The 22,582-nt window shown below is 45.5% G+C and overlaps 1 protein-coding gene across 2 annotated transcripts in view; it reads left to right on the top strand.

Moving 5' to 3' along the window:
• POU6F2 (POU class 6 homeobox 2) overlaps window positions 1-22,269 on the top strand; it is a 464,893-nt gene extending 442,624 nt beyond the window's left edge. For both annotated transcript variants that reach the window (XM_079931511.1, XM_079931510.1), the window contains 3 exons: window positions 8,489-8,657; window positions 17,579-17,747; window positions 21,215-22,269. In XM_079931511.1, coding sequence (XP_079787637.1) covers window positions 8,489-8,657; window positions 17,579-17,747; window positions 21,215-21,719 — 843 coding nt within the window. In that variant the 3' untranslated portion in view covers window positions 21,720-22,269. The remainder of the gene's footprint in view (window positions 1-8,488; window positions 8,658-17,578; window positions 17,748-21,214) is intronic.
• The last annotated feature ends 313 nt before the right edge of the window (window positions 22,270-22,582 follow it).

Below are 22,582 nucleotides of genomic sequence, written 5' to 3'. Positions count from 1 at the left end.
TCTGCACTAAGATCTGACTCCTGTCGCATCCCCGTCCCTGCTGAGCCCTGCTCGTGTGTCCCAAGCTTGCGTGATGACTGCCTTGGCCTTTGCTGCCTGTGTCTGGGAATCGGCCCCGAATGCTGCTCAGGTTCTGATTCTCCTCACTTCCTCACATCCTCATGGTGGCTGGAGGAGTGACACTGTTCTCAGTTCTCTTTCCTGAGACCATTAGAGCTTCTGCCATACCTACTCCCCTGCAGGCAGGAGGGGCCTATGATGGGGCCTTACACCTGGGGCTCTGCTTCCTGCTTATAGCCTCAAGAGATGCTTCAGAGCCATGGAACTGAGCCAGAGGAAACCCAGTAGGTCTCCTAAACTCTGCCAGAAGGATAACTCCCTCCATACTTTTCTAAACTTCCTGCAGAGATAACTAAAATCTCCCTTGGGTATCATGTCTAGAAAATTTTTGATAACTGAAATCTCTAGATTTAAATGTCTAGAACATGATACCCAAGGGAGATGGTAGTTATCAAAATCTTTCAAAATTTTAGTCCTCAAAATTTTTCAAGTTAGATTGTCCTGAGGTCAACCCTGAATCTTTCAGCAAATGTGACACCTGTGCAGTTGTCCTGTCCACGGTAGAATGAACTCCTCAATGACACTCAGGTATTCTTTATGCCCTCCTAATTAGTAAAGGTTCTTATTGAACTCAGGCTCGGGCTTCTCTTGTCTAGACATAGTAAGTCCACTTTCTTTACCTTTTGTGTAGGAGAAGCTCCATCCAAAACCTTGGGTGGTCCCTCAACCAGCAACATTATCTTCACCTGGGAACTTGTTAGAAACGCAAATTCTTGAGGCCCACCCTGGACCTACTGCACCAGACACTGTGGGGATGGGGCCCAGGGCTCTGTATTTTAACAGCCCTCCAGGTGATTCTGAAAGCCCTGAATCTTGAGAACCACTGATTTCATTTCTCTGCCAGCTATTATAAGGGACCCAGTACACAGAAAAATGCCAGCCATTGCAGAGAAGGAGGGAGAATCATGATGTCTTCCTGCACACTCTGGCTTCTTCTGCTAGAGCCCGCGGGGTTATACTCATTTTCTCCATAGCACCACAAGGGGGCTTTAGCTGGGGGTTCGTTATGCCTCCCTGAGATATTTATAAAAGCCCAGGTCTCCTCCATTTTGCCTCTGTGTGTTTGGACAGTTTCTCCTCCCTCCCCCATCAAATGAATTTCTCTATATTTAATCCCATTTGAATTTTACTGTTTATGTGGACTGACTTTTCCGTCTCCTCTATCACATTCTGGTTCTGCATTTTATCCCATTTTCTGCGGCGAGCCGCTTCCGACCAGCAGAATAACGAGCCGCCACACGCAAGATTCTTCTCGTATCACACTTTATTGGAGCACAGCTTGGTTGAAGAAAGATGGAAGGAAGACCCCGCAATCCTATAGCAGTCTGCTTATATAGGGATTAAGAACATGTGTCGCTCTGTGATTGGCTTTCGCCGATGGTGCGATTTGTGAGCCAGCATCGGATAGGTCGCTACTTTAAAACCTCATTAGTATACTTAGCGCAAGCGCAGTGGCCACAGGAAGGATGACTCAGCTTATTTCAGCTTCCTGCCGCGTAGCAGTTAGCTGACCGCGCCCTACATCTCCCCCTTTTTTATTTATTAGAACACCAAGCAGAATGTAGCCCGTACAAGTGTTCACCTCATGATGTGCTCACTGTTCGAGGGCAGTTTTCCGTTGGCATGTTTGAGACACCTTCCTGCGTGCAATGCCAACAAGGGCTGCAGGGTGCAAAGGCTGACTCAGAATAATGGCTGATTCCCTATAGAGGTGCAATGGCAACAAGGCCTCTCTGTGCAAGGGCAATCAGGACAATGGATGACTCCCTATAGAGGTGCAATGGCAACAAGGCCTCTCTGTGCAAGGGCAATCATTTCGAATTATTCAGGGCGGAGAGCCAGGCTGCGGGAGAATCTCCTTCCTTAATAGCCAGAAGTGCCTGAGTGAGCAGGACCCTATCTCGATGTGCCCTGATGCGCACACGACAGACCAACCAGAGACACAGCATAATCCCAAATACACAGCAGACTCCAAAGATTCCTACCCCCACCCACTCCCCAAAGGAGGAAAAGGCAGAAGAGAGCCAAGAGGCAAAATCTCCAAAGGCAACGGGCTCCAGCCCGGCAGCACTCAGTTGCACAATTTGAATAATCCTTTGTGGAATTCCAACTAATACAAAGACTTCGATTAAGAATCATCAGGAACATCCAGCTCAGCATCTTCTCTGAAGTTTTCTTCAACAATTCTCGTCAGTCTTGATGGCACCCAGATCGGATCTTGATCCTGTGGGGAGACACTAGAGATCCCCTGGATCGAGTAATAACACGATCCGGGCCCTTCCATTGATTGGCATCATTTAAATGTGTAAATAAGGCAAGTGAAAGTCTCTGTCTAGGGGTACAGTTCTCTGCGATTCCCCCTTTTTATTTTATTAAGAGTTCTTTAAGCTGATCTGCCTCATTGACAAACCCTGTCGTTCACAATAGGCTTTCATTAGTTTCCTTGTGGATTATAGGGCAAGCCTGTAATATGAATCACCTGCATTTTTTGACAAAAAAGAGCAAAGCTTTTGGAATGCCTCTGGGGTTAACCCCAGTCTTTTGGGTAACAACTCTTCACAATATTCCTAGCCAAAGCTCTGGTAATGTTAAATTTTTTTTTTTTCTTAAGACTGTAGATGAAGCTTATGAAACTCTTGAGCCTGTATCGTAGAGTCTAGCGCTGTTAGAGCGCGTGTGGATCCAAACAGGTTGAGAATCATCACAGCGTTCTAATTGTGCATTTGTAATAGCTTGTTCTACCTTTTGAAGTGCCTGATGGGCTTCTGGGGTCAATTGGCGTGGGGAATTAAGATCAGGATTTCCCTCTAATACACTAAACAAAGGTTTTAGATCCAAGCGGGTTAAACTTAAATATGGCCGAATCCAATTCACATCTCCAAGCAACCTCCAAAAATCATTCAATGCTTCTAAGCAATTAGTCCCAATCTCAATTTCTTGAGGTACTATCTTATTCCCATGTACAGCAGCTCCTTAAAAAATTTACAACATCTCCCTTCTGTATTCCCTCGGGAGCAAGAAACAATCCCCCATTCCCTAAATATTTAATCAAAACGCCTAAGGCCTGTTCAAGCAACTCCATACAAGGGGCTGACAATAAAACATCATCCATATAGTGAATAATCCTAACTTTAGGAAATTCATTTCTTACTGGTTGCAAGGCCATGTCAACATAAAGTTGGCACATAGTAGGACTATTGGCCATACCTTGAGGGAGCACAACCCAATGATATCTCTTATCGGGCTGTTCATGATTAACAGAGGGCAGAGTAAAGGCAAATCTTTCTTTATCTCGACTATTCAAAGGAATAGAAAAGAAACAATCTTTAATATCTACTGCTATAACAGGCCAGTTTCGCGGAAGAGCTGTCAATACTGGCAAACCGCGCTGTATAGGCCCCATAATTTGCATTTGCTGATTTATAGCTCGCAGATCATGAAGCAAACGCCATTTCCCTAATTTTTTCTTAATAACAAAAATCGGAGTATTCCAGGGTGACTGGGAGGGTTCTAAATGCCCTAATTGTAACTGCTCATCCACTAGTTTGGATGCCGCCTCCAGTTTTTCCTTTGACAAAGGCCACTGAGGTACCCACACAGGTGTTGTGGTCCTCCATGTAATCATAAACTCAGTGACCCTTGAGAAAAACCCAAGCCTCGGCGGTTTAAATTTCCGCGGGCTTCTATAGGGGCGGTCATGCCTTATAACTTACGTCTTATCCCTCTATTAGATATCAGGTTGAAACAAATATAATCCCTTAAACTCATCTAGGATTGGATATAATCCTGGCACCGTTTCTTGCTTTTCCTTTTGTTTTCTTTTTTCTCTTTTCATAATTTCAAACCTATCTACCGTAGTCCCTGTTTGTTCATTCTCTGATGCGCTATCTTGACACATGCTAAGAGCCTTGCGTCCTCGTTGAATAATTTCTTCACATTTTCCTTCCTTTAGGCAAGAAAGTATCATGCTCCACAAGGGGAGAGCACCTCGAGAAAGTTCTCCCCTTGTGTTACACTCCTTTAGGTCTTTTCCGAGTTTTTCCCATGACGGAACAGTCAAGCTGCCTGATACCCCAAACCACGGCGCGGCACTTTCGATATCTTGTAGCAGCCTACTTATGTTTTTATGAGAGAGCTTTAGCCCTCGGTCCCTTAAAAGGGCTTGAATAGGCTCATGAAAATCAGTTGTAGGCTCCGTGGACGAACTATTCCCAAAAATGCTTGACTTATCTATCGGCCAGGGAAGACACACTCGATCGGGCTGGTGGTACCGTAGCCACAAGCAAACGAAAAACATGAGAAACACTAAAAGGACAAAAGCGAAAGTAAAAACTTCAGGCTCCAAACCCCCGAAAAACATACCTGACTGGACTACTCACCGACGGTTACCACTCCGTGTGTCGAGTTCTGAATCGGTCCTCCATGCAGGGCGCGAAGTTCCCGGGTTTCGGCACCAAATGCGGCGAGCCGCTTCCGACCAGCAGAATAACGAGCCGCCACACGCAAGATTCTTCTCGTATCACACTTTATTGGAGCACAGCTTGGTTGAAGAAAGATGGAAGGAAGACCCCGCAATCCTATAGCAGTCTGCTTATATAGGGATTAAGAACATGTGTCGCTCTGTGATTGGCTTTCGCCGATGGTGCGATTTGTGAGCCAGCATCGGATAGGTCGCTACTTTAAAACCTCATTAGTATACTTAGCGCAAGCGCAGTGGCCACAGGAAGGATGACTCAGCTTATTTCAGCTTCCTGCCGCGTAGCAGTTAGCTGACCGCGCCCTACAATTTTCCACCCCCACTTGCTTTTATGTCAATCGTGAATTTAATTAGAAGATGCTTTATTCCAGAAACTAAAATATTATTAAGGATATAGTGTGTTACACATAGAAGGTATATGAGGAGCAGTGGCACAGACGATCAAGAAGGACTTCAAAGTGTGCCTGTATCTATTTTTGTTGAATATGTTAAACATCTGCAGCAGTGCCAACTAACACAAACAAAGCATCGAAGGCAGCCTGTGAGAGGCGGCAGAAGTATAAAGCTTTTCAGACTCAATCCTGTGCCTCCCTGTTTCTCATTGACTGTGTGGGATGGGCATCGTCCTCTCCTTCCTTCTCTGGATAAAGCAAAGCCCCAGGCTAACATGAACTGCCCCTTCACTTTCCTCTTGTGTGGACTCTCCGTGCTCTCAGCCAGTATTAATCTGCTAGAAATGCCATAACCATAAAATCTTGATTTTTGACAACTAAGAACCTTTCAGAATTTTTATTGGTTCTGAAGTGTCTGGTTGAACTCTGGAGGGTAAGCAGGACCCCAGTGTCCTAAAACATGCTTATTTTCTTTGGAAGAAATACATCTTTCCTAGATTCTTAGATATCTTAGATTCATCTCTCTAACTATGTAGACATAGAACAAACCCCTAAAAGATCTATTTTACTTTCTTCTAGAATTCCTTCTCCTGCGTAGCTTAATGCATAAGCCATAGCTTGCTTGAGTGACTCCTCAATGAGATTGCAGCCTAGTCATTTTACTGAGTTGTGTCTGAGGAAGAAAAATTTTAATTGATTATTGTCTTTTCCAGTTCCTTGATGGTACTTTGCCACACCCAGGGCCAGTTTTTATTGATGAAATGGTAAAACCGAAGACTGGCTCATTCAGTAACTCCAAACTGTACAAAGCTTTTGTCAAGTAACAATATTTAGAAGGACAACTCAATAGGCTAGAGGGGGTAGACTGACATGCAAATATCCATCACAATTTATTAGGCAAATTAAAAATAGATTTCATCTTCAGTGTGCATTCCTACAGAATAAAACTTACTGGATTCAGTTGTTGATTATGTGCTCAGCAGACTGGCTAATTACTTTAGGCAGATGCTTGATGCATATTAAATTGGGTTCCGTGTCAATTACAACTGTCTTCAGTTCACAGTCTTTGCACAGTGGAGTAATAATAAGGCTGTTCACTTGAGATGTAACTGCAGACAATTCTGGAGCGGGACACCCTGGCATCCTGGAAAGAGCCCTGAACTGTGAGGCGGGAGCCTGGATCCTAATGTTCAGCAGACTCGTGGCCTAGGGACAACCATTTACTTCCTGTAATCACGCCAAGTGTCTCTGTCACATAGAGATACCACATGAATGGGAGAAGCAAAAGCATCACCACGGGAACCAGAGGGGAAATAGCTCCTGAAGCACATTTCCAAAGTAGCACTTGACTGACAATTGTTTGAAAGTAAGATGTTAATTGATGGTTAAAAACACTTTAGGGAATTATAAAGACTGACAATCCCAGGTGTTGGTGCCGATGTGGAGCAACTGGAATTGTCATACGTTGCTGGTGAGACTGTCAAAGGCTACCACCACTTTGGACATCAGCTTGGTAGTTTCTTTAAAAGGTAAATAGGCATTTATGGTATGACCCAGTCATTTCCACAATTCCACTCCTAGGTATTTACATATAAGAAATGAAAACACAAGGTACACACAGAGACTTGTACATCAGTGTTTATCACAGTTTTCTTCATAACAGCACCAAACTGGAAATAACCCAAATGTCCATCAACAGATGAATGGATAAACAACCTGTGGCATAGGTATACATACAGGTATACGCTATATATAGTATTCAGCAATAAAAAGGAATGAGCTACTGATACATGCAACAAAACAGGCGAATCTCAACAACGGTATCTGAGCAAAAGAAGCCAGATGCAGAAAGAGGACATGCCATACAATTCCATTTTTAGAGCCATGCCAAATGGGTCCATTATGGCAGAAAGCCAGGAGGTGAGGGAAAATTGATCGCAGAGGGGCTTAGGGAATTTCATAGAATGATAGGAAGGTTCTGTATCTTGATTATGTGGTGGTTTCACAGACGTATACATTCGACAAAACTCATCAAAATGTTTGCATTAAATGGGTGTATTTTATTATGTGTAAATTATATCTCGGTAAAGTTGAATGAGAAATTGAACACACACTGGGAAAGCAGGGACAAGTGTGAAGTTGAAACCTCCCGGGCTGACTCTTAGATCCCGAGGAGGTGGTCAAAGGTCAGTGCCTGATTTTGTGTAGTGGCTCTTCCACCAAAGTTCAGGGCTTGGCCTGATTCTGCCCCCAGTCTGACTACCTTTTATAAAAACCTTTTATAAAGACCTTCCTACACCTCTGGGAGTGTGATGATGGCTATGAAAGCACTTTGTAAAGTACTCTGTCCAACCAACAAAGGTGGCCACTGCTGAGGCTACCTGTGCACCTGTGCTGGGTCCTGGGCTGCCCTTTGTGTCAGCTTCCTAGAGGGTCAATACATGGGTGAGACCCCTCCCGGGCATATAAGTGGACCCGGCACCTGCAAGCGTTTCCCTTTTGTCTCTTCTTCCTCCCCTCAGCTGAGCTTCTCAGCTTTCAGAACAACAGCACTTTGATGACCTGTAAAGGAGTCATGAGCACATGGACATAAAGACCACCTTCCTTACGGCACACAGAATTTTTCAAAAAGTGAATTCTTTCTTGAGGCGCTATGACTAAGAGCTCAAGCCCTGGGGTCAGACTTCACGGGCCCAGAGACCAGATCCTCCCCACCTGCCAAAGGAACTGACCAAATCCTTTAAACTCTCTGTGCCTCATCTTCCTTGTTGGTAAAAAAGGGGTCAAAATCATGCCCACTTCTCAGGCTGACGTAGGAGTGAAATGAGAGGGCATAAAAGTCCCGAACAAAGTGCTGGCACAGAGTAAGACAGTGACAACAGAGAGCTACAAGTATTAATCAGTACTTTTGTCCTGACTGCCCCAATTTCTTTCTTAATTTCCAAAGGATCTTACAGAGCATTTTTTCCGACTCCACAGTAATACACCCAGACTCTTGGGTCTGGGAGAGCAGGAAGTTCCCATATACACTCAGCCTAAATTGGAACTTTCCTAAAAACACCAGTTACCTAAGAGACAATGGCTGGGCACAGCCTGCCTTTGATATTGCGGTTTGCATTCCGAGTTGATGGTAGGTGTTATATTTTATCTATACGTTCTGGAGAAGCCTGTCAAGCGCGCTGTAATTGCGTGAACAGGCACAAAGAGTCCAATGGCACACCGCGGTCAGGAAATGTAGAAAATTGGGTGCTCCAGCAAGCTAAGTAAGAAATTAATAATATATTTAGAATTACTAATAAAATGCCTGTCAAGACAGCAGCAACATATTATATACAAAAAAAAAAAAAAAAAAAAATCCTCCCTGTGGTGTAGGGTGTGCACTCTTCCAGAGAAGCGTATCTTCTTGGAAATGATTCAACCCCAGATGACACTTCTGTTCCCTGGCATTTCCCTCCTAGTTTTTCATGCCTTTGTGTATTTTTTACATCCCCCATTGTAGCTCCACCAGCCCTCCCAGACGTCGGTGGGTCAAGCGGCCTCCCAAAGCAGCCTTCTGCACCTGGCTCACAGCCAAGCAGCCATGTCTCAGAGCCCCGCCCGGCAGCCTTCCTCTGCTTCCTCCTCATCTTCCTCCTCCTCGGCTTTGAGCGTGGGCCAGTTAGTCAGCAGTAAGTATCCCTCCTGGCTCCGTTAAGCCATGGTGGCCTTCTCGTTGCCTAATTGCAATGTCTCTCTCTCTCTCTCTCTCTCCTCCCACCCCACCCGTGCATCCCTACATCCCTTCCTCCCTCCCTCTCTTTCTGCTTCTTTCAAGTTGAACAGGAATTTCCTGGCCCCGCTGGGCCAGTATCCGGATGAGGTCCGTGCCCAGGGCCAGACGGTTCCTTGGGGAAGCAGGCCCCCCAACCCCCTCAAACGTGTACGTGGAGGGGCCGTTTCCACCTCAGGCGCCTTCTGATGTGCTGAGTCAGTCCGGCCGCTTCAGAAGCGAGAAACTGACCAGTTTTCAGGGCACGAGCCACAGAGCTCAGAACTGAGATAGCCAGCAGCTGGCACTCGGCCGGCAGGTCAGGCTGCCTTTCTGTGTGTGTGAGGTCCCCTGCCATTCCATTTGCAGGTGTCAGAGGAAATAAGAGAGAGCACCTGTGGGCGGGGAGGGGGGATGTGCGCCATGAGCCGCCTCCAGTGGTGCGAGGGGAAGCTGCATGGGCGGAATCCAGTGAGAAACCTCTGAACAACCGTTCACAAAAGAACCGAAGGCTGCAAGTCGGCTTCCCTGAGCGGGCGGCACATACACATTTTAGAAATGGTATTTGGCCCTAGGTGAAGACAGCATGTGTATCACATGCAAATAGAAACACATAGAGATGAACGTGACAGTGGTCTAATTTAATGTTGTTCACCTTTAGTGCAATTTTTACTTATATATAAAAATGACAGAATATGTGCATAGATTATAATTCTCCAGGCACCATATATCCAACAGTTATGGGTTTAAAGGCTAAAGCACTGCAGAGGCATCTGTGCCATAAAACAAGGACACATGTAAGTATCTGTGTTTGGTCAGGTGTCATGAATGACCTGTTATAACAGGAACAGTAGGGACTCTCCATATCATAGGGCAAGTCTGGAAATGCAAGGCAAACCGGAGGGTCGCTGTGTCTTCCCCCGACAAGCGACACCCCCGCCAAAAATGTATATGTACATATACACATGTGCGTACATATATGTGTGCATATATACATAGATATTCAATTATATGGATAACTCAGGCAAGAAAGATGCTTGTGGAATGGAGAAGAAAATGAGAGATTATGGAAAGATTAAAATGCCCAAGTACTTCAGTACACTAGCCTGGATGCTCTTGATTTTAAAAATGGGTCAATACCAAACAGAGTTTCAGGATTTGATGGAGTTTGCCATCAGCCTGTTGTTTTAAGTTGTTTAGATATATAACTCCTCTCATTTGGGCCAAAAAAGTCTAGTCTTACTCGAATAAACTCATAAAAAATTAATTTAATTATAACCAGATTTTTTTCCCCAACAAAGAAACTCCTCATAGGGTTGTTGTGAGAAGAGATTCAAACTTTGTTCCAATTTGCTCTTCTGCAAAAGCTTCTGTAAAACACTCTATTTCTAAATAGCAGCGAGGTCATAAATTTACAATAGACTGTTAAGCTTTGGGCCTGAAAGAAAAGGAACGGATATCAAACATCTTATAGAGAAGAAATAAATTAAATGTGAAATGTTTAAATATGAAAAGTACAAAATACCCCACGAATACAGTATTTTACGCAAGGTAAACACTCAGTACATTTTGGATGGACAGAGAGGTGAATGAACGGATAGACGGACAGACAGACGGATGGATGGCACTGGATTCTATCTTGCCATTTGTCTCAAGCTGGGCAGGAAAGGACTAGCCTTTTCCAGAGCTACTTAATGGGCCAAATGAAAGTTCAATTGCACAGTGGCCAATGGGATATCTAGGTTCTACGTGCAGAATGAGTGAACCTTGCACATTGCATATCCTTGATGAGAAATATACAGAACTGGGGAAAAGAGACTCCTTTACCACATGCACTTGAAGCAAGAACCTGCAAACTCATACGCAGAAGCTGAAAGAGGAGCCTTCTCTGGCAGATATGAGAGGGTCCAGGAGTACCACTGCCGGGTGTCGCACTTTACACAAACCCATTGCTGGGCTTACAACTGCTACAGATTTTGAGCATGTTGTTTAGTTAATTCCCTTCTGTCTCAAGACCCTACTAGAGAATGAATAGCACCTGGAGCATTTTCTGATGCTGATTACCACACCCTCAACAAACCTCTGTTTAAGCCTCCTTTTGCAAAGTAGGGTTTTCAAAGCACTTTCATTATTTTTCTGATTTGAATACTCACAACAAGGTAATGTAAATTCTCATTTTCAGATATTGAAGCTGGCATCAAATAGATCCTGAAAAGTACAACCCATCTCGACCATCTTATGTCAGAGAGGCCAGATTCAGTCTTAGTTGAGAGACAGTGTGTGATCAATCTCCTGGGTGACAAAGCCAGAAGGATAACCCAGACATCCGGACTCAATGGGTCATACACGTTCTACACAGCACCGCTGCCTTAAAAGACAGGGTGCTTTCGCATAAATTTTATCCAGTGCGATTTGAACGATAAACTCTATCAAATCACCTAAATATTCTTCAAATAATTTTTAAATGCCTGAAGCCATGTCTTACAATTAAAGCACAAGCTTTTTCTCTGAGCCAATACGAGAAAAACTAGACATCTTGCATATTTTGAAATTTATATTCAAGCATGAACTATGCATTTCAAATTACTTTTTTCTGAGATTAAACTTTACCAAATTTGCAAATAAGCTAATGTAGGGAGACCCGGCCCCATACTTCAGCTGGAGTTGATACACGGATTAAATTACAGGAGGGAAGAGCATGTTTTAGTCAGAGGATGTCAACTTAAAAATAAAAAATAAGCTTTTTGAGCACCATGTATATGCAGGCACAGGGATAGATATTAAGAAAGCAGAAATAAGCTAGATGTGGTCCCTGCCCGGGCGCAGGTCATGAACTGATAACAAAGAAACACAGTTACAATAAAGGGAAACAAATGCTATGGTCAGTGTACCAATAAAGACTATGGCAATACAGGAGAGAGTGAACTCAGTTTTGGAGACTGAGACAGAACAGAAGGACTGGCTGGAGTAAATAATCCTTGAATTAAGTGGGATGGTGAATGGGTCAGTAAATCCCTCCACTAGGCCAAGGCCATAGTTCAAAACAGGTCAAAATGGATTTGAACCTGTGGTCAAAACCTTAGCGAATGGACCCTCACAGGTCATGCGCAAGGTTGCCTAGTGCTGGGCCATCTGCCATTGCTCCAGATCAACTGGAGTGGGTGGATCGTCCATAACCTGCCCTACTCCAGGCAAAAGAACTCAGGGTTAACACCAAATAGGCACACTCCTTAAGACGTCTGCACATCTGTTCACGGCACCTGCACAGCCTGCCCTGTGTCAAACCTTGCCTGGTCTCCTCAGTCACCAGGGCTAACTGTAGTTTCCATAGCAGGGCTTTTGGAAAGCCTAGAAGAGTCAAACAAAAAACAAAGTCCCAAAATGACTTAAGATTTACACAGTTACTGTTTAAAAACAGGTAGACGTGGGACTTTTTTATTCTTGGATGGATTTGGTTTGGTTTTTCAGGACACTTTTTTTTTTTAACCCCTGGCCCGTAAACTTAATTCTTAGACAGCAAAGGGACTGAGAGTTAATATCAGAAAAACCCAAACTATAAAGTGAACATAAAGATGCCTGGTGATAGCTTATGGCACAGTGGAACCCCTGATTCACTTGATCAGTTTCACACCATTTTCCACAACTCAATGAAGTCACCGTATTGCGAGCAAGCTGTTCTCCCAAATTGCATTGCACGTTCCCAAATGGTTTCTTATTTCTCAGAAATATTTGGTAAATATGCCCATTATTTGCTGTGAGAGAAGCACTAAAAAGCAGATGGATGTTCAGAAGGCAGTTAAGTCATACTTGGCACCTTCTTTATAGATGCATGTTTCTCCTGTAACAGTCCCACAAGCAGAGGTTGTAGAAGGAAGATGTGGATGGATGGCAACTGTTCGACCCATTTAGCAAAAACCCCTTACACTGATGTCCAGGTGAGCAGTTGGAAGGAGCTAAATTTTAAAAATTAAACAAAACAAATATCTGTCCTGGTCCATCCTGAGTGCTCAATTCAGTATGGGCCCAGTGGCCATGCAACCAGATTCTACAGAACAGGTTTGTGTTCATGCAGTTTGCATTTAGCTCCCAAAGAACTCTTTTATTTTTCAGCCCATGCACTCCGGATTTGATTTGGGAAAAACGTCATCATTATACTTATGAATCACTGCCAACATTCAATGCCAGTGTATTATAGATCTCCAGGCCAGTCAATCCCTACGTAGGCTGATCTTCTGGCTCCTTTAGCAAGGCTCAGATTCAGGGAGAACTGTGGAAGTTGTTGCTTCCTGACTTTGTTAACATACTGGGCCGACTTAATCTGGAGCAAACTTCTATAAGAGGTGCACTTCTTCCTCAGTGCAGAGAAGTCCCAGACTGGGTTTCCCTAGAGCTGGTTAAAGATGCTGGATCCACCTTGTGGGGGACCTGAGGGTTCCCTCTGAAGTCCCCATCAAGGTGGCCTGAGATTTATCCTTAAAATGAACCCAACCTCCCCAGAGCCAGAAGGAATGACATGATGGAAATAGAAAAAGCATATAACCCTTAATGAAGGGGAACTGTCCAACAGTGGAGAAGAAAACCTCAAGAGTTTAAGACAGAAACTTTGGCACCAAAAAAAAAAAAAAAAGCATTAGTTTTTTTGTTAATTCGAAACATCTTACAGACACCATCTAAGGCGTTCTCCCAATGTGGGAAGACATGTCCCACATGTTGTAATCAGGGTAAGACTAATATTTGTCCATGGGTGGACCCCTTCTTTGGATGTGGAGACTTCTGTAGTCCTGCGATCCATGGAAGGAAACCATAATAATACATGGCGCCGTCTGGTTTTTACGGATGAGAACAATAATATAAAGAAAGCCAAGCAGCTCGTCTCCAGCAATCAACAAATTGCACAAACAATGAGACACTGGTTTCCTCTACCCGGACCTTTGTCCAATAGACTGTCACCCTGTCTAAATTTCACCAGAATTCCTAACTTATCAGCTCTAGAGGTAGAACCAGGAAGAAGACAAGAGTGGGAAATGTACGAGAGGAGAAAGAAGGAATTCAGCTTCCTGGTGTGATGAGTGTTTGGGGCCTCACAGAAGTCCAAGGGCTCAGGGGGCAAGGCTCCCACCTCTCTGAGCTTCAGAGTAAAACTGTTGATGATCCGCACAGCTGCTCAGGGCAAGGGGATAAGAGACCACAGCTTTCTTTTTGACTCTGGTTATTATCAGCGATCTGGCCAAAAGCCACTTGCACAATCACACACAATGTATTTAGTCGCTGGTCTCAAGGAACTAGGAAGGAGATAAACAAAGGCAGCAGAAGGCAAGGCAGAAACTAGAATAGACTTACACAAAATTGTATCCCAGGCATAAACCTGCCCGGTGCTGCGCTGCCAACTCTGGTGGCAGCGCAGACCCTGGGACTGGAGTAGACCGTGGAGATCCTTCCAGATCACCTGAATCCTTCCGTTGATTCCTGTTGATCTAGAGATGGGACTAATGGAAGGCAACCCATTTACTTCCCACAGGAGCTACTTAGCTTGGCTCAGAGAAAAAATCTCCCCCCCAACTCCAGACTCCAACGGCCACCCCAGCCCACTGGTCCCAGTTGTTTGCCAGTTGCCATAAACAGTGAGGCCAGGGGTGGAGAAAGGCAAGGACGGGGCACCTGCCCAGCAGTCCTTCTGGCCCATCATCTTACCCAAGGTGGTAGAGCAAGTTCTCTGTGTAGTGGAACCTGGTGAATAATGATGGTAAAGGGTCGAGTGCAGGCAGGTAAAGGGTCGACATGCAGAGGATGCCACACCCAGACTCGGTCAGGCCAGAGCCGCAGCGAAAGCCTCTGTCTGCGGGGTCAGTGGGTCCTCTGCCTCAGGATCGCCTGTAGTACTTGTTAAAAATGCACATCCAGGGTCCCATCAGGTGACTCCTAGACCTACCTAATTAAAAAAACCACTGTCCCAAAAGCCATATCGTTACAAGGAAAGTCTCCGGCTTCCATTTTTTCACCCTCAGTTTTGAACCTGTGCTGCCCACGTTTGCAAAGCCATGAGTTCCTCTTCCTTCTCTCTTGGAGAGAGGCCAGGCCCCACTCCCTATGCTGTGCTATACCAAGTGTCCCTCTGTGTTCTACACCAGACCTTCTCAACTCTTAGTTTATTATTGCGTCCCCGGCCTACGAGGAGCCCATTTAGACTTTCCTATCCTCGCTGCCCGCCTTCCCCTATGAAATGTTAATATCACAGGGATACCGCACACCGGTTCTGTTTATGTACCTCGGTCCTGGGGGGACCACATCCAGAACCAACTTCCGCCCCCTCGGGAATGCGTGCTGTAAACGCAGGGTCACCACACAGGTTCAGCAAGGCCGCAGGTCCGGCGAGGGCTGGGGAGTAGGAACTGAAGGGGCGGCCTGGACCAGTGCCAGCTGACTGACTGCTCCCGAGGGCAGATGCGGACCTGGCGCCACCAAAGCTTCTAACGTTTCAGAAGAACATGACAAATCTAAATGTTTCTTTAGCAATCTCCCAGTGTTTACTGTCAGCCAGGAATTCCCCCAAATTGTACGCACTCGAAAAGCTGAGTTTTATTTGCAAGCTGCTCATTTGCAACTTCTGCTCTAGGAATTTTTTTTTTTTTTTGCGGTACGCGGGCCTCTCACTGTTGTGGCCTCTCCCGTTGTGGAGCACAGGCTCCGGACGCGCAGGCTCAGTGGCCATGGCTCACGGGCCCAGCCGCTCCGCGGCATGTGGGATCCTCCCAGACCGGGGCACGAACCCGTGTCCCCTGCATCGGCAGGCGGACTCTCACCCACTGCGCCACCAGGGAAGCCCCTGCTCTAGGAATTTTTAAACGAAGAAATGCAGGAGGGGCTCAAAGCTGCTGTGTGCGTGGATGGGACCTCCTGGAATCCTCCCTCCAAGCTGCTCCACGCTGGTGGGAATTAAGATCCAGAGGGCAGCTCCCACCAGGCACAACCCAAACAAGTCTGTTAATCAAGTGATGCCGGCCTTCTGGGGTGAAGTTGGGGAGAAAAAGCAGGGCTTTAATTAATCTTAACAGCCAAATTAGTTTTATTGTCACCCTCTGCCCCCGTCCATGGACATAGATTCTTAATGTCCTAAACTGAAATATTCACCACTCCCAGCACGGGCTACCCCTCGCCCCCTACCAGCCGCCCCCCCACCCCACGCAGGCCTCCACCACGCTCTGCCCCTCCCCTGCATCTGTGCCCGTCCGCACCCTGCCCCCACTGACCAGAATATTCTCTGAAAGCTGCTCACTGGGTAAGACCCAGATGAATCCTCCCTCCTGTCACCGCTCCCTTCTCTTTAAATTCCAGTGTGGGTGCGACACTACTACTCCTTGACTATACGCAACCTGGTATTTTTCTCTGTTTCTCATTCGTAACGTTGAGCCCCAAATCCCTGTAGACAGCAAACTCCACAGAGGCTGGAACTGCCCCTTCTCTTTCTCTTGTTCCTTCTCTCCACTCATTAGGGCGCCTAGGAGTCACTTAAGAAATACTCAGAGACTAACTGCAGTTATTATACCACTTTCCACCCATCTTTCCTCCATGAGATTATGCTTCATGATGTATAAAAATTCTACAGGACTTTGTTTTTATTGAAAAGATACGGGTACAGCGTACACCTCCATGGCTGATTCTGTCGACAGAGTCCATTTCCCCTATAATGAGAGAATCTATACAGGAAGCTCCAAGGCCCCTGCCACAGATATTAACATCTTTATTTAAAAGTCCTTGAAAAATTGGTCCTTGGTGTACCAGTGTATTTCTTTTCATGATAACAGGAGTTTCTATAGCCCGAGGCCCAGAAGACTAATATGGTACACCCCAGTTCCTTAGACAAGTCCTGTAATTGACTGAAATTGTTGGGTGATTGTGCAGAAAGAGGAAGAGAGAAACTTTTCACCTAAGTCCGGGAAATGAGGTGAAGAACAATAGAGTCAGCTTGCAGGGAGAATGGCTTCGCTCCAGGCAGGATGGAACAGTCTTTTGAAATCTTCCACCATCCTCAAACCATGCTGTCTCCAGCTTGGTGTGTGCTTTCATTTATCCAGAGATCAGTAGCCGGAGGTGGGGGTGGGGGGATAGTTTCATTCTCCGGCTGTTGTGTCATTTCCCTTGATAAGTCCTAAATTGACCGAGTTATGTGGCACCAAAGGAGCCTTACTGCAGTAGGCATTTTTTATTCTGTGCCCTTTCAGGGGACAAAGGTGTCTGTGTCAGGAGATTGTTATGCGGGGTGGGGGGAGACTGTTAGTCTCACGGCTTCATAAGCATGCTCTTCTGAGGGGCTAATGTGAACATAATAAATTAGGCAACGTTACCATCTGTTAGCCTGGCTGCAGCGGTGATCGGGTACAGGAAAATACAAAATACTATTTTTTTTCAAGGGCAATTCTTAGCACTAAAGCGTCCAGCTAAGACATTTCAAATGGAAAGCTTTCCATCTTTATATTTTTACATGATATCTGAACATATTTATGGGCCAAATGGAGTCGCACCCCCCCATAGCTGGTGCCCCCCTGCCCTGGCTGCTGTCTGTTAAGCGGGAAGAAGCTCGCTCTTGCATTGTGGAAGTGGCAGGGTAGGCTTGCCGTGGTGTTATCTGGGACAGGACTACCTTGAAGGATGATTTGTGCAGGTGGAATGAGTTGAGGATGGGGGCTTGAGTGCCTCAGCTGGCAGACAAAGAAGGTTCTGCGGTGTGGCTTCCCACCGCTCTGCTATTAGGAACCGAGCCACTTTCTCCTCGGCCGTCAAGAACGCGTAGCCCTGAGATGTGCGTTGATGCATTGATCCCATTTTTTGCAAACGTCTCCACAGATCCTCAGACGGCAGCGGGTGAGGTGGATGGGGTTAATCTGGAGGAGATCCGAGAATTTGCCAAAGCTTTTAAAATCCGGCGCCTGTCCCTTGGCCTGACCCAGACTCAGGTGGGCCAGGCTCTCAGTGCCACAGAGGGCCCCGCGTACAGCCAGTCGGCCATCTGCAGGTAACCCGTGCCCACGCGCTGTCACCCCTGCTGGCTGGCCCGGGCCTCGTCTGTCCTCTCGGCTCAGCTTTTCTTCTTCGGGTGGGCCGAGCTGGAGGGGTGGAGTGTGGGAACGGAGTGTGGGGTAGCTGTGTGTTGGGGTTGGTGATATTGACGGAAGTGGAGTTGCTAAAGCAGACTTGGGGGCCTGGCTTGATAACTCCTGTCAACTCACAAAGAACTTCCAAGGCGGTTTCATTGGAAATACACACCTTCCCCCCACCGGGGGGCCAGAGGCTTCTGAACCCACCGTCCTACGCAGCTGAGATCCACGGTCTCCTGTCTGTGGATTGATGTCGTGAAGCTGCCAGTCCCAGGTGGTGTTAATGCTCCCACCATTTCTGCTCAGGGATGGCTATCCGGATTTTCCAAGAAAACACACCTTAAAAAAAACATATATTAACCATCCTGTGACCACAAAGGAATTTTTAACCTTGCCTTGCCAGACATACGTCTAAAAGCACATTTTTAAAAAAGAAGCAGCTGCTTTCCATAGCTCAGAAAAGGGTAGTGAGGGTTTGGCCTAACCTCACCCTATCCTTCCCGAAATTAAATACATAAATGACAGAAGCCAGCCTTGGCTGTGTTTGAGTTGATCTGGGTCAAGCCGCCAGAAGCAGACCCTGCGCATGCATGTGTGTGTTGCTCTAATCCCATGTTTATGCATGAGGTGACAAAGGCACTTCGGTAAGAGCTTTTTCCTCTTGGGCAATGTCTTATGAGTCCTCCTACATCAGGAAAAGCCAAGAAACCAACTCTAAACTCATTTAAGTGGATTTTGTTCTTGGTGATCCATGAAATGCTGTCTTTTTATCTGCTCTTTATACTTTTAATGTATTCCCCAAAGGACAGAAGTGTACTTTTCCTGCAGTTTAAGACTAAGGTTATAAATAACATCAGTATGGGGTAGGAGCTTGCAGCTCACATTTTGCTCAATGATTTTCCATAAAACCCATTGATTGTTGTTAAATACAAAAAGCGCCGTAGGATCCTCTCACTTCTCTGGCCTCCCCTACTGTTTTTTCTTATAAGATACCTCCCTGTAGAAAATAACCTTTATTCAGTCTATACAAGGATACTACTGCTGGGAAATTTGTTTCAAGGCTTGTATATGTTATTCCAGACAACATGTACCGAAGCATCAGCACTAACGAGCAGCATCAAATGATATGAATACCGTTGCTCCCTGTTGGGAAACATTAACTTTGTTTCATCTCAACAGCCTTGGGATAAAGGCACGCCACAGGTTTTGAGGTTGTTGCCCATGTGCTATCGTTGCTGAAGTCCTCTTTGGCTTATTTCTTTGTCCTAAAGTGTGATCTCCTTTTTGTGGCTTAAGTGCTATCTAAGGTTTTCACTAACACACGTAATGTTTCTTGGGCATTCCCAGTCAAATATGTTGATTTCTAAAATCTTCCCCTGGGGAAGCCAAAAACGCTACGGCCAAAATGAAAAGCAGCTTTGGGAATTCACTGTCTAATAGAAGATGGCAGATGCCCTGACTTCTCGGCCTCTCTCTAGCTTCTAGTGTTTCAGCGGGGTAGTTTTCGGAGCTAACTACCAACAAAAAAAAAAATGGAAGTCTTGAAAGAGACCAAGATCTGACAGTGGAACCACTCCAGTTAATTTACATGGTGGTGAAGAATCTACATTTGCACACACTCTGGTGTCACTCCTCCCTTATGAGCTGCAGTGACTCGAAATGCTTTAACAAGTGCGTCTGCATCAGAGACCCAGAGGAAAACACACCAGCAATACACTGGACATCCCTATCACAAGCTCTGTCCCCCATGCCATGGTGCTGTAAAGCCTGTTGCCATGCTACCAAGACTTCAGTTTTGGGGCTTTTATAATGAATGATGGTAAGTGAACACAACAATGAAGGCTTTAGGGGAGCCTGCCATAAGTGAGCAGCTCATTAAATGGCATTAAATAATTAATTCATTTTATATTGAAAGCAAAATGTACTTCTTTCCTCTTTGACCAGCTGAAAGTTGGGGTTTTAAAAAATAAATAAATAAATAACTCCTTGAACTATACATGGAAGGGAATGCTATCGGAATCCCATTAAAATTTGATACTATTGGCGCTGCTTATCACAACATAAGATATCTAAAATGCAGTGCCAAAAATAAGATTAAGGCACATAAAGGAAGCCTATCCTTTTGTGTCCTTTTGCAAGCATCCTTATAAAACATACTGCGGCCAAAGCGGGTTCATTTTCGCTCCATGAAAACAGTCTATTGTAATAAGATGCACTCTGCAGTCAGAGGATTGTTTTTCGACAGCACTGAACTTGAAAAGATAGAGGAGAATGCCACGGATCCGAAGTTGTCATCCTGGAGGGTTGTGAATTTGGATTTAGAACAAACAACAAACAAATAAAAGGAATTGGTACTATTTTGTATTTCGTTGAGAGTGCATATGAATTTGATACCAGGATGACCTCTTAAAGCACTGTAGATAGCTTTGTCCAAGATGCTTCATAGTTTTTTTAAGTCAGTGTAGCAAAGAATTGCAGATGGCAACTGATATATAGAAGACCTCATTTACAGAAAATGATATCATTCAAGTACAGTTTGCAGATATAGCACGTTAAACACAGCTTGATACTCTGATGCAAAAGTACACCATTACACTGGACGGTGTTGGAAGGCATGAGGTAGCCCCAGCACGTCGGGGGTGGGGGGGTGTTCATAGCAATTACAGTGTGTCCAGCTGTTTGAGTCCAGCAGTAAAGTAGCAAGAGGCTATGTTTTACCAGAAAAGGGAGCATGTTGTTAACTTACATCTGGTGAAGAGTGTTTGTTACCAGAGACAGAGACAGGAGAGGGCTGGGGGCCGGGGGAGAGAAAGATATTAAAATGAGACACAAAACAGAGATGAAAAGAGAACCATAAAAGGAACTTGTCCGGTTGCCATCACTGACGATTAGCATAGATAGAACATTTTTATCACCAAGTCAGTGGGGGGGAATTCAAGGAAACCAAAAGGAAAACATAAAAAGAATCATTTTAAACGAAAGAACATGACAGCTGTTGTCTTTGATGTCACTTCCTGGTGTTAATTTTTGCCTTAAGGATTCTGAAGTTCAGGGGAGATGGTGCTGGGTGGATTCAAATCAAAGCTCAGATCTCAAGCATTTCCAGGAAAAAGATCTGCGAGTGGCTTTTGTTTCCATCGTGATGGCTGCTGTGTTGTGCTGTCTCCACCCGTGCTCACCTGGCCCGCTTGCGGGTGTGCGGGCTGCATGCAGGGGCATGAAGCATGCGCGAGGGCGGGTGCTGGCTTGAGCGGGGAGGGCGACCTTGCAGCTGGCTGCTTATCTGGAGTGAATTTGCTCTGCCAGTCAGTCAGGCAGACAGGCAGGAGGCCCACCCTGGCAGAGGACTCAGTGTAAGACTGTTCTTTTTCAATTCTCCCCCCAGACACACCATCCTGAGAAGCCACTTTTTCCTACCACAGGAAGCCCAAGAGAACACTATAGCTAGCAGTCTGACAGCCAAACTGAACCCTGGCCTTTTGTATCCTGCCAGGTTTGAAAAGCTGGACATCACCCCTAAAAGTGCCCAGAAGATCAAGCCGGTGCTTGAGCGGTGGATGGCTGAGGCTGAGGCCCGCCATCGGGCAGGTATGCAGAACCTGACCGAGTTTATCGGGAGTGAACCGTCCAAAAAGCGCAAGAGGCGCACCTCCTTCACGCCCCAGGCCCTTGAGATCCTCAATGCCCACTTTGAGAAGAACACGCACCCCTCTGGGCAGGAAATGACCGAAATTGCCGAGAAGCTGAACTATGACCGGGAGGTAGTTAGAGTTTGGTTCTGCAATAAGAGGCAAGCCCTGAAGAACACAATTAAACGCTTAAAACAGCACGAGCCGGCCACGGCAGTCCCTCTGGAACCCTTAACAGACTCACTGGAAGAAAATTCCTAAAGAGACGCCCACCCGGAATCAGAAAAAAAAAAATCCACAGAAACTAAACTCCACCCTTGGGGCTTCATCCCCTAAACCCCCAAAAAAGAAAAAAATAAATTAAAAACAAATTTTAAGGTAGCCCCAGTCATCACCCTTGTAAGTAAAAGACTAAGAAAACCACCAAGTGGACAGGATGGTTTATACGTGTCCATGGGATTTTCCAAAAAAGAAAAAAAAAGGTTTTTTGAAAATTTTTAAACAAGGACTACACCACAGTGCAGGTGTATGCAGGAAGGCTCGTTCCCTCCCCGACCTGTCTCCCCAAAGCCAGTTTTATAAGGGACTTAAAGCAAACCAAATAACCACATACTTTTTTCTGTGTATCATGAAAATGTGAACACATTTTAAGAAAAACGACTAAACCAAAAAAAAACACAAAAAACAAAATACCAACAACACACAAAGGAAACTTTTCTCTGTTCAAAGCGAATACAAGCCTACCACCTGGAGGAGGGGCTGCGGACGGCATCCTTCAGGTTCTAAGTGCTGATTCACTATGAACCTATTAACCAAAGTCAGAAACACGACATTGCCAACGCGACCATTAGTCTGCTCCTCTCTGCGTGTGAAGTTGTGTTCCAAGTTTTCACATTTGTACTTTGCGGAAAAATAGCAAGCCTGACTTCTCTCATCTTTCCCATCTACTGTCACCCCCTGTGGGGCGGGGGGTGCCACTGCTGAAGCCATTTTGTGAGGCTCACTATTGGTTTTTATTTGGGGGGAGGGGGTTCTTTTTTTTTTTCTCTTTGTTTTCAGCGGGGGGCATCCTGGATCGTGTGCCAAAGCATCTGTTGCTTTCTTCTCACTATGACCTGTGGGTT

Source organism: Stenella coeruleoalba, assembly GCF_951394435.1.
Source record: "Stenella coeruleoalba genome assembly, chromosome: 9".
Classification (NCBI taxonomy): domain Eukaryota; kingdom Metazoa; phylum Chordata; class Mammalia; order Artiodactyla; family Delphinidae; genus Stenella; species Stenella coeruleoalba.
This window is presented reverse-complemented; position numbering and strand designations above follow the sequence as displayed.